This window comes from Melospiza melodia, chromosome 6, assembly GCF_035770615.1.
Source record: "Melospiza melodia melodia isolate bMelMel2 chromosome 6, bMelMel2.pri, whole genome shotgun sequence".
NCBI classification, from domain to species: domain Eukaryota; kingdom Metazoa; phylum Chordata; class Aves; order Passeriformes; family Passerellidae; genus Melospiza; species Melospiza melodia.
In genome coordinates, this window is record NC_086199.1 from 71,820,536 (window position 1) to 71,837,447 (window position 16,912).

At 40.5% G+C, this 16,912-nt stretch overlaps 1 protein-coding gene across 1 annotated transcript in view; it reads right to left on the reverse strand.

The window, feature by feature from the left end:
- RPAP1 (RNA polymerase II associated protein 1) overlaps positions 1 to 16,912 on the reverse strand; it is a 38,714-nt gene that overhangs the window by 11,533 nt on the left and 10,269 nt on the right. Inside the window, exons 7-17 of the mRNA XM_063159054.1 lie at positions 15,544 to 15,750; positions 11,983 to 12,098; positions 11,465 to 11,563; positions 10,907 to 11,008; positions 9,924 to 10,091; positions 7,499 to 7,681; positions 5,681 to 5,815; positions 5,324 to 5,503; positions 3,192 to 3,349; positions 1,714 to 1,884; positions 746 to 947 (exon numbers count right to left, since the gene is read on the reverse strand). Coding sequence (XP_063015124.1) covers positions 746 to 947; positions 1,714 to 1,884; positions 3,192 to 3,349; positions 5,324 to 5,503; positions 5,681 to 5,815; positions 7,499 to 7,681; positions 9,924 to 10,091; positions 10,907 to 11,008; positions 11,465 to 11,563; positions 11,983 to 12,098; positions 15,544 to 15,750 — 1,721 coding nt within the window. The remainder of the gene's footprint in view (positions 1 to 745; positions 948 to 1,713; positions 1,885 to 3,191; positions 3,350 to 5,323; positions 5,504 to 5,680; positions 5,816 to 7,498; positions 7,682 to 9,923; positions 10,092 to 10,906; positions 11,009 to 11,464; positions 11,564 to 11,982; positions 12,099 to 15,543; positions 15,751 to 16,912) is intronic.

Genomic DNA, 16,912 nt, shown 5'->3' on the forward strand with positions numbered 1-16,912 from the left:
TAAATTACCACACCTTCAACACAGTTCTCCCAAGCTGGAACTCAGGCATGTCAGTTGGGCAGTAAAGAGGAAAATTGCATTTATCTTTAGAACATGAATCTTTAAGATAGCTAAAGTGTAAGACATTATTCTTCAACAGCATCACACTGACATGTCACCTTCAGAACACTTACTTTAAAAGATGATCACATACTACAACTGTGTGTTACAGAATTTGACCTTCAATGTCAGTGGTGCAACAAATAAATTTATCTTAATTATTTCCTATCCAAAGTCCACACAGCCCAACCCTTAAAGCTCAATCTTCCACCCAGATCATTGCAGTGTAGGTGTCCACATGTAAGCTCTCAGACCAAAGCAAATGCAAAAACACATGACTTGATTTATCCCACTAGGAAGAACGGCTGCCAAATAAAATTACACTGTATTTGCTTCACACTTCAGAGCTCTGTAATAAGTCAGAACAATCACAGCACTACCTCTTTGATTGAGACCCTGATCCCAAAGGATGAAAGGACAAAAAAGGAAGACAGATATTTGGCACTGCTAATGTATAGGGTTAGCAGACTTAAGTGACCCTGAATGTCATGCAGCCTAGATATGAGCTGAGGTTACAAAATCAGTGCTCAGCTTGATTCCTTAATATCCATCTTTTTCAGTACTGTCAGTAAGTTCCAGTTTTCAGAGGGAATGCACAAGCTGATGCTGGTGAGATGAGAAGACTGCCTGTATTTTCAGGCCTTACCTGTTGGCTGTAAGCACTGTAATAAACTCCCAAGAAGATCACACAAGCTGTGGTCAGAGGCTGGAGAGTTTGCCCAGTTTCTGTCTGGGATAGCTGCTGAAGGATTTTTTTCAGACTTGTCTCAAGGAAGGGCTGTAAGCCTGACACTTGACTCCATGCTACTGGAGGAGGTGGGATCGGTTCATTATCTTCTGAGTTATTGCTGAAACCCAGTGGAAGAATGACACGGGATACCAAAAAAATACCAAACAACTGTCTCTCTAAAGCATCAATTTTAATAGAAAGAAGTAGTCTAGAAAATTATATCCAATACCACAACTAGGGGAAAAGTCCTTGCATAGTCCCACAACCCAGACCAAATAATTAAGGCAGAAAGGATAAATGTAGAATGTACTTTAAAAAGCTGAAGCTTCTTCTCCTGCACTACTCTGCCCCTGAGCTACGCTCTAGCTTTACCAGCATTGCTACCTCAGCTTTAGTTAAAGAGTTTCTTGCTTTCCACCAGAAAAAGTACCTATGTTTGCAACATATCCTACTGCTTTGATGTTTACCAAAACCAACCACCTCTTAATCCTGACTCATCTTGGCTTCTGCAGAGAGGTTCTTTCCTCCAAATCTCAAGACATTTACTTCCTTTACTCCCAAGAGAAGTTCCAAGCAGCTTACTAGCTCCTTTCAGCAGGGCATTTGGCTTACAGTGCCCTTTATGCCCCCTAGCCTAATGTAGATTCTGACTCCTGCCTCTGGCCATGCTAGCAGGCATAGCTGTCAGACCAGACACTACTTCTGACCTTGTGTCAGAGGGAATACACCCCACCAGGGTGCATGCAGGGGCTCACATGTGGGACACTAAACAACTGAAAATGAGGGGAAAAAAAAAAAGGTGACAGCCAGGTCTCCAAACCAAAGAAAGGGAAGATGGGATGCCAACTATTGAGATGCACAGAATGGTGACTTAGAGAGCCTACCTGCTCAACTTGGCCTGCAGCTCTGCTGCGTATCCTGCTGTTTGTGTCACATGTGTCAACAGAGTAACCACTGCTGCAGCTCGCTGCACAGACAGCTCAACCACAGGGCTCTTCCCACTGAGCAACTCTGGCAGCGACCGCAGGATCCTCACCAGCACAGGGTACAGGTCACTGTAGTATGAATCACAGAATGCATATGGTTGGAAAGGGTCTCTGGAGATCATATGTACTTCAATTCCCTGTTCAAGATAGGCCAGCAAGACCAAGATTGCATAGGGATATATCCGGTTGGATTTTGAAAATCTCCAAGAATGAAGACTTCAGTACCTTGCTGTGCAACAATGCTCCAGTGTTGATCACCTTTACAGTAAAGTTAGTAAAGATTACAGTAAGAACACTTCAGTGGAATTTCCTGTATTTTCATTTGTGCCCATTGGCTCTTCACTTTCCACTGGAAGAATCTGGCTTTATCTTCTTTACACTCTCAAATAATTTATTTATAAAGAGTGTTAAAATTTGATTATGAGAACCATTGCCACTATCACAATAACAAAAATAACTGACAAAGAAAAAAGATGACAAAGGAAGACTACTGCTATTCCAATTTCATCTGAATGGGACCTACCTAATACTCTGCCTCCATGCACTCTGATTATCTCTTGAAAAAAATACTTTGATTTTACTCTTGCTGGGGAATAGTTCTGAGATTCTCAGCCACACTTATAATCTTGCAAGTTTAAGGAATCATCTGCTGTTTCTTTCCTCAACATTATTTACACTGCTAAAATAGTATATACAGTTTTTACTCTTTTTAAATCATACATGGGATAGTGCCAAAGAACACAAAATGCTGCTGTGGATGGGAATTTTCCTTCTGAAACTCAATACTGGCCTCCCTTTTACTCCACTTTAGAGCCATTCCACAGCCATCTCTCTTCTTCCAATTACAGGAAGCAGATTTAATGCTTGAGGCAGGTCAGACCTACACCAGGTGCAGACCTTGGCAGTCAAGCACAAGAACTTCTCCTGACCTGGAAGTCGATGCATCATGAAGTTTGTCTGCACCAGTCTGCCCCACTCAGTGTGGTGACTGCTGCCCACAGACTGCCCCTAGGTCAAGCACATTCAGTCCCGGGTGTGCTGCAAACCACGAGTTTTGATGTCATACAAGCACAGATAATTCATCCCTTCAAGGAGAAAAATATGCAGCCCTTAAAAGCTACAGCGGTCTCCCACTGTAAAGCAGAAACAACAAAATAGCAGAGCTTGAACACAGGAGATAGTGAACAACCAGAAGAAAGCAATACACAGCACGAATGCCCTTAGAAACTGAGTTTTACTGCAGGAGGCAGGAGAAAGCGAGGTGAGACACTTTGAAGGGAATGGAGACTGAGCCTGGAGAGCCCTCCCTGCCCCCTGAGCAGGGTGTGCATTGCTCTGTCGTGCCCCCAGCCCAGGTGTCCGGGTGGGAGCCGTACCTGTAGAGGTCGCAGGCCTGCCCGTAGGCGGCAGCCACGGCCCACAGGCGGAAGGCTTCGGTGCTGAGCCGCACGGCCTCCTCCCTCGGCAGGGGCACGTCCACAGGCTCCTCAGCGACAAAGCGACTCAGCCGACTCCTCAGCTCAAATCTGTTAAGCTGTGAAACAACCCAAGCAAAAAGGAAAGGATGAAGAACAAAAAAGGCAAAGGGATAAGGGGCATCAGCTGCATGCATCATTACTTCATTGCTCTGACACACACAAAGAGCTGCAGATTTCAATTCAGCTCGTTCTGAGCTCTTCTTGCACTGCTCAAATCTGCTTTTATTTTGTGCAATCTTAAGGAGTAGACTACAAAGGATCACTAAATGGTCAATGGCTATTAAGAGAGAACAATTCCTGCAAGAGATGCCTAGGGGTATCTAATCCATTCCTAACACAAACCTACTATACTTAAATAATTTCTGATGGAACTTTGTCTGCCCCACACACACTCCTGTTTTGGATGCTCCCTGCAGCATTTAACTGATTTAAAAATATATATATAATTATCCTTCCTTAAATAGTCATAAATACAACTCTCTTAGTCAGGCTTAGTAAGGATATATTTTGTGAGAAAAGATGTCTACAAAAGTACTGAACTGATGCTGACATTCTTTTGGGAAGGTCACACTAGATGGGTTTCAGAGGTTCTACAACCTAAGTATTTCTATAATTCAGTGTTTATTTTATGCAAAGGGTACCTCCTGCCTATTACTTTCATTAGGTTATGGAATTTTGATGCCTTGGAAATGTTCTGAGGTTATTTTGGTATTTAATTAGGCATGACATGACTCATTTGCAGTTCTCTAGAAATAATTTTTATCCTCCCCTACATCTGGGTATTTTTACTTAACCATAAAAAAAGAGCTTCTCTTTCCTTCTCCCACACATACAAAAGCTTCTATGGTGCTCTGTCTAAACAAATGAGGCAACAATGTCTTTTTCGTAGCACAAGGACATATTATAGGTAATTTAAATTTCAAATGCTTTAGAGATTCTTGTAGGGAAATCAATGCACACCAACAGCAAGAAAGCAAAGGAGCTGATGAGTCAAAACTATAACTTCTGACACCTCTTCTACAGAAGAGAGGTCAAAGTCAAATTTACTTCCAGGAGGAAGATGGAAGACCTTTGTTGTTAGCTAAAATAAATTTCTACATTGATAGTTTTGATTTAGTTTTTTATTATCTTCCACTCCCACGTTTAATTGCATGCAACAGAACATATGAGAGTGTAACAGTAGCAAAGCCTGAGTGTCAGGAACCTTCTAAGCAATTTTTCCACACCTTGAAATACCTGGAGTACATAAAACCTGAAGTAGAAAAATATCTGAATTTTACTCTGTTATGTTCCTAGTATGACTTAAAGTCTTTCAACATCACTGTTCTCTATACTTTACAGCACAGACTGGTGTTCTGTTGACAGTAGCATTTTCCTGGGTAGCAATTTGTTAGGTGGTGTTAACAACAGTGAACCAAAAAGCCTAAGAAGTGCTCTTTGCACTGTAATGGGTGCTGCTCTTGGTAGGTTTCATGCATTTATAGCACCAGCATGACAACCTATATGAGAGAATTCAATTACCTCTGAAGTGGAAAACTTGTCCAGAAGTTAAGAGGAGTTGAAAACACTGATGAATTATCACAGTTACTACGACAAATTAATGGCAGAAAAGTTGAACCAGGGTTGAATCACAAGGATAGTGATTAAGTCTCTGGTTTATACTGTATTATGCTGCCTATCACTGAAACATGGGAGTGTACAGAGCATCACACATCAATGCATGCTCTAAACATCTGTTCCTGGTCAGTATCACCCTGCTGGGCTCTGTGACTTTCACATGAGTGCATTACACAAACCATAAAAAAGCAGAGTAAAACTCAAGCCAGCTCATCTACCATTGTACAGGAGAAGCATCATTTTTATGACTCTGTCAACAATTCCATCAAAACATACTAATGCACCTTTCTCACCCTGATTTCTTCAGCTTCAGCTCAGTCACCTCTAGTTAGCTTTCTGTCTTTATTTAGGCAGTAAGGCATAGAGAACCAAGGCCTGTGCAATCAGAAAAGCTCTTCCAGGAACCAACTCACCAGCCTGGCTGTTGCATTTCGGCCTCCAGATGCCAAGACCCTGATGAATTTCATAGCACTGGCACAAGCAATTCCGTGGAGACTGGTAAGTAAAAACCCTGGTTCAGCCACTTTGGGATCCCACTGAGTAGGGAGAAATTCCCTGACAATGGTCTCGATCAATCGAGGACAGTCAAGGAGCTGCAGAGAAATAGCAGGGAGCACAAGTAACTAAAGGTGCACAGTCATGCAGACATGCAGAAGACATGCAAAACAGACAAGTTTGTCTGATCTCCCTGGCATAACTTTACCTGATCTTTCTTCCCTTTCCAAACCTTTCTCTATGATTCCCAAGCTCTTATACAATGGGAGATTTACCTGGCTGCATGCCTCAGAGGAGTGCCTTGCTATATGTGTGAGGATGTGCAGTATATCCAGAACCACTGATGGAACAGGTCGCACCACCTCTAGGATGTACCTCAGCCGGTGCTGGATCCTTGTCTTCAAAAGTCCCTGAAAGGTGTTAAAAAAAAGAAAAAAAAACCACATCTGTAAGGATCTAAACAAGTGCTCTCTGTTCTTCAATTGCTGGAACCCAAAAGGAGATTACATCCTCTCCAGAGACTGTTTTAAAATTAGCAGTCATGAAACAAGTTTCTGTGTATTTGCAAGTATGCTGGCAAATGAGCAAGAGTTATCTAACAGCTTTAGATCTGTTCTGAATCAGACCACTGGAGGGGTTTGGATACTTGTGTTTTCCAGAGTATAAAACTAAGAGGGGAATAACCTTCCCTATAAAAGAAAAAGGCTCTTGTGGTCCTTGAAAAATTTTGATTAGACACCACCTCCAGCTAATGCAGCACCCTGAGAGTACCTGTCACATCAGAGAAAGCTGACAGAAACAGAGAACAGACATAAATTCCTATTTTGCAGTAAGAAAAGAGATGCATAGGGATGATGTGATTGTTATGATCAGTAGCAGTGCCAAGAAAGAAATCATCAATTTACATAACAGTGTGATGCAGGTCTTATGGATTTGCCTTTTCCCAGAATCAGGAATGCATTCATATTACTGACACTTTTAAAAATTTGCAGCCAAGCACGTTGTAGCTCTAGGTCTGACCAAGTTCAGCAGCTAGCTTAAATACTCTTTTTCCAACTGTGTGGAACAATTGGGTTGTAACAGCCAATAAGCAAGCATGAAATGGAACTGCACAGCAATGGGAACAGAGGGGAATTTGATCCCAAATACCTTCTAAGTACAGCCCACTTAGAACAAGCTGAATTACTGTGAACCATGACACAGTTTACAGAATCACAAACTGATCTCCTGTCTATCTACCACCCTTTTGTTACATTTTTTAAACAGTGCCACACACCTAGCACAACACATCTGAAATCATGAAGCCTCTAAACAAGACCAAATGCCCAAGTACAGTAATTCATGCACCCAATGATGCTTTTAGACCAAGTGCTGTTCAAACACAAGCTCAAGGATTAAGTCATGTGGTCACAGGTTTTAATGATTGCAGAGGGCAAGAGGAGTGCATTGGTTCCACCAAGGCTGAGTTTCAAGATAACAAAGTTTGCTGGTTTTACATCTCCTATAAAAAATACAGGATTAGGTTTAAAATGCAGGAGGAGTTCATTCTGAATACTGTAAAAATCTTAATCTGAGAAATGCAAACATGACATTTGGGGAAATGGTAAACAGCCACCTTATGTCAAATAAAAAAGAAGAGTATCACTGTACAAATCTACTAGTTCTGAACTATGTAACTGTAATATTCTAGTTTAAATTCTGAAAAGTGCATATAGATATTTTAATAATGGCTGGAACCTTTTCATTTTTAATTCAAGTAAGTGAGCCTGAAAGTTGTGTCTGCATGCAGTCTTTCAGGACATCTTATCAGGTCATCAGTGTGTTTGTTGCTGAATTCCCTAGAGGAAGTTAAGAGATATTAATAATACTGAAATCACACAAGTCAAGCCTCAGCATTTTTAGAGACCAATAGAATTATCCTCATGGTAATATATGACAGAAAAACAATAACCAACAGCCAGGAAAGAGCTCTTATTCTTGTTCAGAATGCTCTTGTCCAACATGCACAGGAGGGTGGATGTTTCAACAGCAGATACAGCACTGTGCTGAGCCTATTTTCATAAAAAAGATTCTGGATCTAACTCTGTACTTACCTTTACAACATCATATCGGGCCACATCTGGGTCTGGCTTGTTTTCATCCTTTAATTTTTTATTTTGAGATTTCTCTGTTCCATTTAAGTCTTCCTCTTCCTCCTCTTCTTCCTCCTCATTGTTAGGGACAAAGGGGAATGCAGCCATCCCTTGGTACCATGAGAAAGTCCAATCGAGATATTTCTAGAAGGAGTGTTAAAGCATACAAAATAAAATTCTTATCAAGAAAAACAAAAAGACAAAAACTTTTCAGGGATGCTTTTGAATATGGAATGCTTTAGTGATTCCTTTATAATCCCAAGAAAATGTGAAGACAATAAAAGCTATTCTAAACATATAAAAGGAGAATTCAATGCTTTTTCAGGGAAATTATTTTGGCCTTACACACACACAGACTTGGAAAAACCCTGTAAAAAGAATTACTGTGACGTGAATTAAATTCATTACACAGCTAACAGAAATCTAGTTTAACTGGGAAAAAATAGGATTATAAATAAGTAAATAAATAAATAAAACAACTACCAAGGCTCTAGCATTAAACAGAAATTTATTGGCTTCCTACTTTCGGACCTCTGGGGAACCTAGGTCACAAATAACACAGAAAGATCATGCAAAAACTGATATGATAAAGACTACTTGGTCTATTTGTTCATGTTTGCTACACTTTTGTTTGAACATCCCTCAGCTTAAGCAATTAGAAAAACCTCTTTTTTTTTGTTCACAGCTGATGACAGTGTCAGGGCCTCTCAAATTCTAGGGTAACAGCCCAACTAGGGTAATAGTTCCAATTCTTCAGAGAGGGGATTGCTCCCATAACAGACCCTCTTCCCCCCAAATGTTTTAGAATATGAAAGACAGCCAAATCAAATGCTTGCACTGCTTAATAACTGCTGTAATTTTCTATTTCCCGCACCCACAATCAGAAACAAACACCACATTAGAAGAAAAGTAGTGGCAGACTTCAATTGCCAAGTACCAAGGAAACACAAGCTATTATCAGACATCAAAACATCCCCCAATGCAATATGAACTAAACATGATGAGTGAATGGCATGGTCAGAAGAGGCCTGACTTGAGGGGATGAAGCCATGAGTCCATCTGGAATACAGAGTTTGGGACTATAGTCTTCCTTCCACAAAGAGAAGGGAAAGTATTAAGATGAAGTAGCTGGGTCATCAAATGAAACAAAAAGAAAGTTGCTTCCTTCCCATAGCCATTGAAGGATAAACAAAACCTTCAGACAGTATGATTTTCATGTGTGTTGATCTTCTGTGTTTATAGTGTGGATAAATCCTATTTGCTTTAAAAATCCTGGAGCAGAGGACCAGGCTTCCAACCCTGTCCCTTTCTCAGAGACCTTTTGAAATTCAGCAACACTGGACTCTAGGAAGGACTCTTTGGGTTAGAAAATATACTGACACAGCATTCACAGCGCTGCTTCTGGCAGCAAGAGTCAGCAATCCCCATGTACACAAAACATCTCACCATAAGCTTTGATCTGAAAAATCAGAGCACTGCAGACACTTATAAACCAGAGTAACATCAGAGAAGAGAAAAAGTACATTAAGAAGCTGATTCATAATACTAACTACCTACGATGGGCTTATAGATAGGAAAGTAGCAAAATGTGGAGAAAGCTACCTACTCCTTAATTTCTCTTGCCTCCCACTAGGACAACTCTACAGGCCTGGCAAAAGTTGCAGGGTACTTCTACCCCATCTCTTCTATCACCAGCCCCTTTGCAGTTAAACAGAAAAGCAGCTCTCAAGGAAGGTACTTGGAAGACAGTCTGTATCAGACTGCTTCTGTCCAACCAGGAGAACATCTTAATCTGGCTGCTCTAGGCTGTCTAGTAGCCCTGAAAATCTACAAGAAGTCAACCTTCTAACAGGTGAAAAAGCATCAGTGAGAAAATAAACACATGAGGAGGCAAAATTAGGTATGCATCAGTGTTACAAAAACACATGGGAACAGCAGAAAATGGACAATGAGAGAAAAAGAGAACAGCATTATTATGAGGCATAAAGGAAAGCACGGAGAATATTTAATCTGTTAAGAAGCAGAAAAACTATGAAATAAGAAAACAACCAAAGGGAACATACTAAAAAAAATTCTACACATACATTAGTGGTGATCTGATCTAGGTTGCAAAGATATAAAAAGAAGAAACTCAGCAGCATGCACTGAATTTAATCACAGGGCAGAGGTAATTCAAACAGTGAGAAAAAAAGATACCTGAACTCTTCAAACTGGGATAACACACTCCATCATCTGTCTCAAAGGACAGCAATGACAAATTCTACTCACCATTAAGCTAACATGTCCAGTAAACCTTTGTTCAAGCTACTTACAATGTGTCTTCTCATTCTGATCCCTGTGAACAGCTCAGCCTAAATCAAACGTAGGCTCTGAGTGATGATCTTACCTCATCATCAAGTGACACCAGCAGAGCCCGGAGAGCACCAACAGATGCTGCCATGACATTTTCCACCGCGTCATCCAGCGAGAAGCGCAGCAAGAAGAGAAAGCCAGCATCAAGCAGCAGACGCAGAACGCTGCCCTTCAGCGAGGAAGCAAACTCTCCAGCCCTGGCCTGGAAAGTGCCAGACAGAGCCAGGGTTAAGGCTGTGTCATCTCAGCTGGATACATCTCTGGGCTGTCACATCTCAACATTTTACATCTTTGCCTCTTTCCACTTCTACTGTAAAGCTGCTGAACTGTGTGAAGGTTATTCTTCCTATAGTTTATCCTCCATTCATTCTACAGAAGAACACAATTGCAGTTCCTTAGTGCAAGAAACCCTTCTTTCTAAAGTCTGCACTCATCTTTTGACTCCATCACCCTTCTCAAAATCACCAAATTCCTTCTTCTCTATTCCAGTGCCATTAGAGGGAATGTTAGCACTTCCCCCAAAAGTTAGGTAGAAATGTGCACAGAAGTATTCATTTTGCTTTTTCCCCTTGGCACATTGCTCTATGAGTAGGCTTGGCTCTTTCTCACCTCCTACAGAAAATGCACATCATGAAGTTGGCTCAGACAACAGGAGTGAAAGGGTCAATGCCAAGAATAGGCTTGTCACAAAAATAACATTTAAAAAAATCAATGTGCATCCAAATTAACAAGAGAACTGAAATTACACCACTGCTGCTGAACAGCACCTGAAACAACATGTTGGGAGAACAATAGTCTGGAATTATCCAGAGAAACCTGCATCTCAGTTTGTTACATCCCAACACTTAGCTTATCTAACAGTAAGGATCCTCAGTGGAACAGAATGCCCTGTTGGTGACTTTGCTCATCTTCACTGAACAGCAGAACTGCAGAAAACTAACAACTAGTACCAGAGAATCTGGGCCCTGATCCACCAGAAACTTGAGTTATGGGGAGAAATTCCTTGAAGTGACTTACCCTTTGAACAATACGACCCAAGACCTGCAGAGCCAGCGTCCTCTGTTGTGTAACTTGGCTGCGAGACAGATGAAAGAGCTCTTGCAGAGAATAACCAGCTCTCTAAATGGCAGGGGGAAACAAAAAGAAACCAAAAAACACCCTCAGCTACAGCTAAACACAGGCCCCTTAAAATAAGATTACCTGTAACACACTGCATAAGGGAAGATAAATTGCAAGCCAATGTTGTTTGCCACTTTGTGGCAATTGCAGAAGAGATTCTAATCTTAGATGTCACAGGAGAAAATTGAACTTCTTAAGCAAAGGAAGTATGTGCACCTTTTTCCAACACCACAGAACTTTAATAGCATTAAAAGAAAAAGCATCAACAGTCTTCTGGAAATAATGCAGTTCATGCATGCAGACACGACTTGTCTTCAGGAGTTTGTTTCTAAAGAAAAATTACTGCACTTTTGGAAGGGTCTTTTATCACTAAAAAACTTGATACAAAAGGAATCTACAAGATCTAACACAGAAAACAGAAATGAGTACCTTTTCTATGATATTACACCCACCTACCTCTGCCTCTTCTCCATGGTGGTGCAAGCCTAGATGTGTTGGCAAATCAGCATCCGCAGGAATCAATTCTCCCTTTAAACTGAATCGAGCTTGCATTCCCTATGGCAAAAGGGTGGAGGGAGAAAACTATTATTTCTATTGCTGTCCACTCAATTCATCTCTTAAAATAACACTTTTTACATCACCTGCCAGAAAGAAGATAACAGTTCAAAAACTCCTCAGGCCTCAAATTCTTTTTTAAAAATATACCCCTATCTTTCCTTTTTTCTCAGTTTCACACCTGTCTCATCCCAGATTACAATGGCTAGACTCTCACTTCCTAGCTCTCCTGAGTTGCTACAGACTGAACTGATCCTGTATCATCCCATTCGGTGAAAGAAAATGGGGAATCTTTCAACCTGATGAAAGTCCACAGACTGAGCAGCCAGAGGACTCGTTTTTGAAGCCTTCAAAACTGTTACTGCTGAGAAGCATGATCCAGACACAGACATGCAAAGTATCAGTTTCTGCTTCCAAACCTTTTTGGTTTTCTTCTGCCGAGGTGAGGGCAAATCTTTCATCCATTCCAGCTTCTCAAACTCTACATTGTCCATGTGAATCCACTCCTTCCTGGGCTTCACAGGCAGATCATCATCTTTGTGTGGGAAGAAAAAAATGTCAGTCTTACCTTCCAAGGCAGTGATGAAGGAAATACTATTCCTTCTTTGCCAAGCTACTCAGCTTAAAGACTGTATCAAATATAAGATTATGTAAAATAAAAAGAAAACCATTTTCAAACTGACTGTTGTCTAATGCATAAACATCAAAGGTTTAAAGCTATTTTCATCTTTCATGAGAGCAAGAAGAGGAAGCAAACAGCACAGTAATGAAATTCAGACAATGCTAATTTAGGAGAAGTTGAACAGAAGTCAGGACACAAGTAAGGCAAAATTATCAGAACCAGTGCAGAAAAAATACTATCAGCCATACTTTTGAGAAAGGAAACTAGTATCACTCAAGGAAGAGTGTTAGGGGGGACATGAAATTGAAAAGTATTAAAGCAGAGTCCCAGCAAATTATAGGAACCCAGCAAGATTGTAGCCTAGATACACTGAAGGCAGCTCAATATTCGTGCTTTGGTTGCATTTGTGATGCTGCTATTCAGTATCCCTCTCTAAAGGCTTGAAGAGATCAGCTTGGGAAGAAAAGATCAAAACAGCTGAAAATTTGCACAGCTTTCCACAGACAGCTCAGTGGGGAAACTGGACAGTTGAACAAGAATTCCAAAGGTGCAAATACTAAAGGAAGAAATTACTAATTTAGCTTTATAAAGAGCTTTGACTACAAGAATTTGAGAAACAAGACATTCATTGGTGCCTGACATCACAACAGCTGCCCTAGGAAAGAGACACATCACCATGTGGAAGAATCTCACAAGTGAAGAGACCAGAGACATTTAACCAGGAAAGGTAAGGCTTTGCTACTAGGATACTACCCCAAATCAAAATAAGAAGAGATGAGCTAAGATGTTATTGTTATCTCAAAAGAAAGCATGTGTAAGGACAGTAACAGGCAGCCCCTAAGGGCATGGAAAGCATTAGCATCACTCCTGCTGGAGCAGCCCAGAACTCTTCTACATTGCAGCTATTAATCCTAGCACTCCGGTCTTCTCTTGCAAGGAACAACGAGTCCCACAGAGATGCTCTTCTTTCATCAGATCTTTTCCTGCTGATAATTGGCCTGAAACTTAACCTTTTACTTTCTTCCAATTAGCAGATAAACTTTCAAGAAGGGCACTCATCCTCTCCAGAATGAAGCTTCATCTTTATGATCAATGTGGTATTGAATCAGGCAAGGAACCAAGCACAGAGTTATCTTGCTCAGCCAGAAAGCTGTTCTGCAGAATTTCAGCCAAAGGCTCAGCATGCATTTTAATTGAAGTGAAGGAAAAAGCATCTGAAATGTACCAAAGTGGAATGTTTGTGGGTGGTAGATGCAACATGAGAGGAAATAGAATCAGCAGAAAAAAACAAAATATATCGACATTTGTAATTTAACAAAATGTTTTCTCTATTAATCACTAAATTGACAGGGTTGAGCTAATCATTTTATGAATAAGATTATGCTTGTTACTAGAAGCCCTTAGTACAATGATCTTGTCAACAAGAAAAGATGGATATGTATTTCAAGGTATCAGCAGACTGTTACTGAGAAATCTCTTTACAGAAGCACAAGCTGGCAGTGTGACTGCAACATTTGCACTGAACTTTCTCAGACTTGGGTTACATTAAAGGCTACCACTCAACCACTCCTCTTTTTGCTTTGCTTCCTGTTTTCTCTCAGTGACAGAATTTACTATTCCATTTGATAAGGTTACAAGTTGCTGGATAAAGTTTCCCTATTTTGCCTCTAATCAACAGTAGCCTTTTATGTCACTAGAGGCACGTATGACTTTTCAGCAATCTTACTGCTTTGTGTCATCACCAGAAATTCAGCGTGGCCATTTCTGCTGGGCTATTCATATTCTGCATTTACTTCTGAGTATAAACAGATGCTGAAATTCCAACAATAAGTGCTAATGTCAAATTAATTTTTACATCTCCTAATGGACAAAATGGGCTGCAGGCATAAACTAAGGTACTGAAAAGGCTTCCCTTTTTTTAACTGTGTTTCAGCTCATCCTTTGCTGTTCCAAATATCCTGGAAAAACTCCTATTTTTTTTCTGTGCTGTCTTCTATAGGAGGCAAAAGATGTCAGCACACAATGTTTTAGACACTCAGCTATCCCCAAGAGCATTACTATTATTACCATTACAGGCTGAACAACATGCTTCTATTGCTCTCAGGAGATGAAAAGATGTCACTTGACCTGGTGCTATTTATGCACTCAGTTGTTCTGGGACTAAAAATAGTCTCTTAATTAAAGAAGGATTTGTGGAAAAGTAAAACTTGGGGAGAAACTGCAAAAGGACTGTTCAGTGAAGTGTCTTCCTCAAAAAGAGGCTGAGCTTTACTTATTGTGCACATGTACACACACACACACACACTGACAGACTCATCCCTCTCAGCAGGAAAATGGTACTTGTTATCTCTTGCAAACATCAAGCTGAAATCCCAAAGTGATTCAGAGACTTCTTTAATCACTCTGCAGGTTACACTGGAACACAAAGGACGCATAGGAAGAGAGGATCAAGAGATGGAGAAAAGCAAAAATTGACATGAAATTGTGGGATAAGTATGTTAGGAATAAAAGTGGGTGGGGGAATGACAATGGAAGCTTAAAAATCCCAACAGAGAAAACGAAATTGCTAAAGAAAAAAGGCAGTGAGGAAAGCAACAGTAAGAGCAGAAGCCTAAATGGAAAGCTAGTCCTTTCTGTGCCATGAGAATACACGGGGTTGCTCTAGCTACTGGAGATAAAGCAGCTTTCTCCTCACACAGGCACATACTGAGCATTAAAAGGTTCTGTCATAAGAGGCAATAGTTCAGTAGCACTCCATGAAAAGCAGGACATTCTACATCCAAAGCACAAAGAAAAGAACCCTGTTCTGTGAAAATCACTGGGTGGTTTCCGAGATACAAGACACAGAGTGGGGCCATCAGGAGCAATGTTACACTAAGAAATACATGCTCTATATGAGCAGTTTCCCTGAAGTGAGAGTGATTGTCATCTCTGTGCTATCCTGTGAACAAACTGTTAACCCTTACCCAACACACTCTTGTCTCTAACCAGTACCAGTTAAAAGAAATTATTCAGGCACCAGCTGAATCTCACTACTACACTCCTCTGTTTCCTTGTTCACATGACTGAACAGAAGAGCAATGATGCCTAGTTTAACATACATTTTCCCTTGAGAGGCCTTAGAACAAATTTCAAAAAACAAGATCTCCCAATGAACAGCCCACTTCCATTACATAATGTCCCACCTTTCTAATTTCTGGAGCCCATCTAGAGATGTCTTTTTTGAACCCAAAATACATATTTTTAAAATATAATGATAAAATTCAGATTTGGATCGCTACAAAGTAGATTGATGTAAACACCACACAAATCTTGTATTTCTGCTCAGAAAATTCACAATATGTACTTTGTTTCTTACCCATGATTTCTACCTTCATATTTTCTTCCTTCCTTACATGTTCTTCCAGACCTGACTCCTGCATGGAAAGAGATGATCTTACACCATGCTGAGCCACATGCAGAGATTCCACAAACTCCTCCGGTCTGTTCAGTTCCATTTTTAATTCCTTTTTCTGGCCTTCATTGTTACCACGTTGTGATTTCAAGAAAGCAACTAAACTGGGATCTGCAAGTATTGACAAAGAGACAGACAGAGATGTGACAGAAAGTCTCAAAATACTTCACATGCCTATAGCTTCTGCTATTTATGTTTCAGTCTTTTCTACATGTCCTCTTTCTCTTACCAGCTGTCACTTCTCTTCAAACTAAGGCCTTCCACTGCTTCATGACCCCTTAGACACATAAGGTGGGTGTAACTGTCTGGTGAGGAGACACCAGAGAAAGAACTGATAAATGTCTTTCAGGGTAAAGCAACCACAGAAATTCTATTTTCCCAACTTACAAATAAAGATAACTGCTTCTTTTCCCCTCACTGCCACTCAAATGGGACATCTAAGCATGACTATAAACTGTGGAGAGAATTCTGGTCTGTGGTCCCTGCCAGTGGCATCAATCTGAACACAAGAAGAATACACACGACAGACCCCATAAAAAGAATTAACTATTTTTTATTGAATTGCAGTAGAACTGCAAATTCTAGCTCAGATATTGTGTTACAAAGTGATCTTTGACTGTCCTGAGCTGACTCTCCATTCCAATTATGGTCTGACAACACCCAGAAAAATGACACAGCCATTCTCTTCATGCTTTGAAGAGAAACATTTGGGAGGTAGATGTGTTTTGAAGGACAGATTATGTTCATATAGCTCTAAGATCATCATTTTACTTTCAGATCTGCTACAGATATCCCACATCATTTTGGATGGAGTGCACTGTCTCTGAACACTCCTCTCCAAAAGATGGTGTTGGGATGCTTATGCCAGAGGTGAACAGTGAGAGATTGTGCATTGTGCCTCAGTGAGGTACAGAAATACTCCAGTAAGCAGTGTCAGAGATATATAAAGTAGAACATAACACCTACAGTGGTTATTTATTCTTTGGAGGACAAAGGACAAGCAGTTGAGAAATGCTCTGTACCTGAGATAAGTCACCTGAAAAATGACTCCCATGTCTCTGAAACATCTATCCCACACTCATGATTGCTGCACATTCTCCTCAATGATGCAGTTTAAACTGTCCTTGGTGAAGGACAGGCATTCAGCCCAGTCTCATTAAAGTATTCCTATTTTTTCTGAATGCAGGCAAGAGCTCTCACTTTCTTGCACTTCACTGTACAGAGCAAGGAAAGACTGTACTCATTATTTCATCATTTCACTCAGTGACAAAAA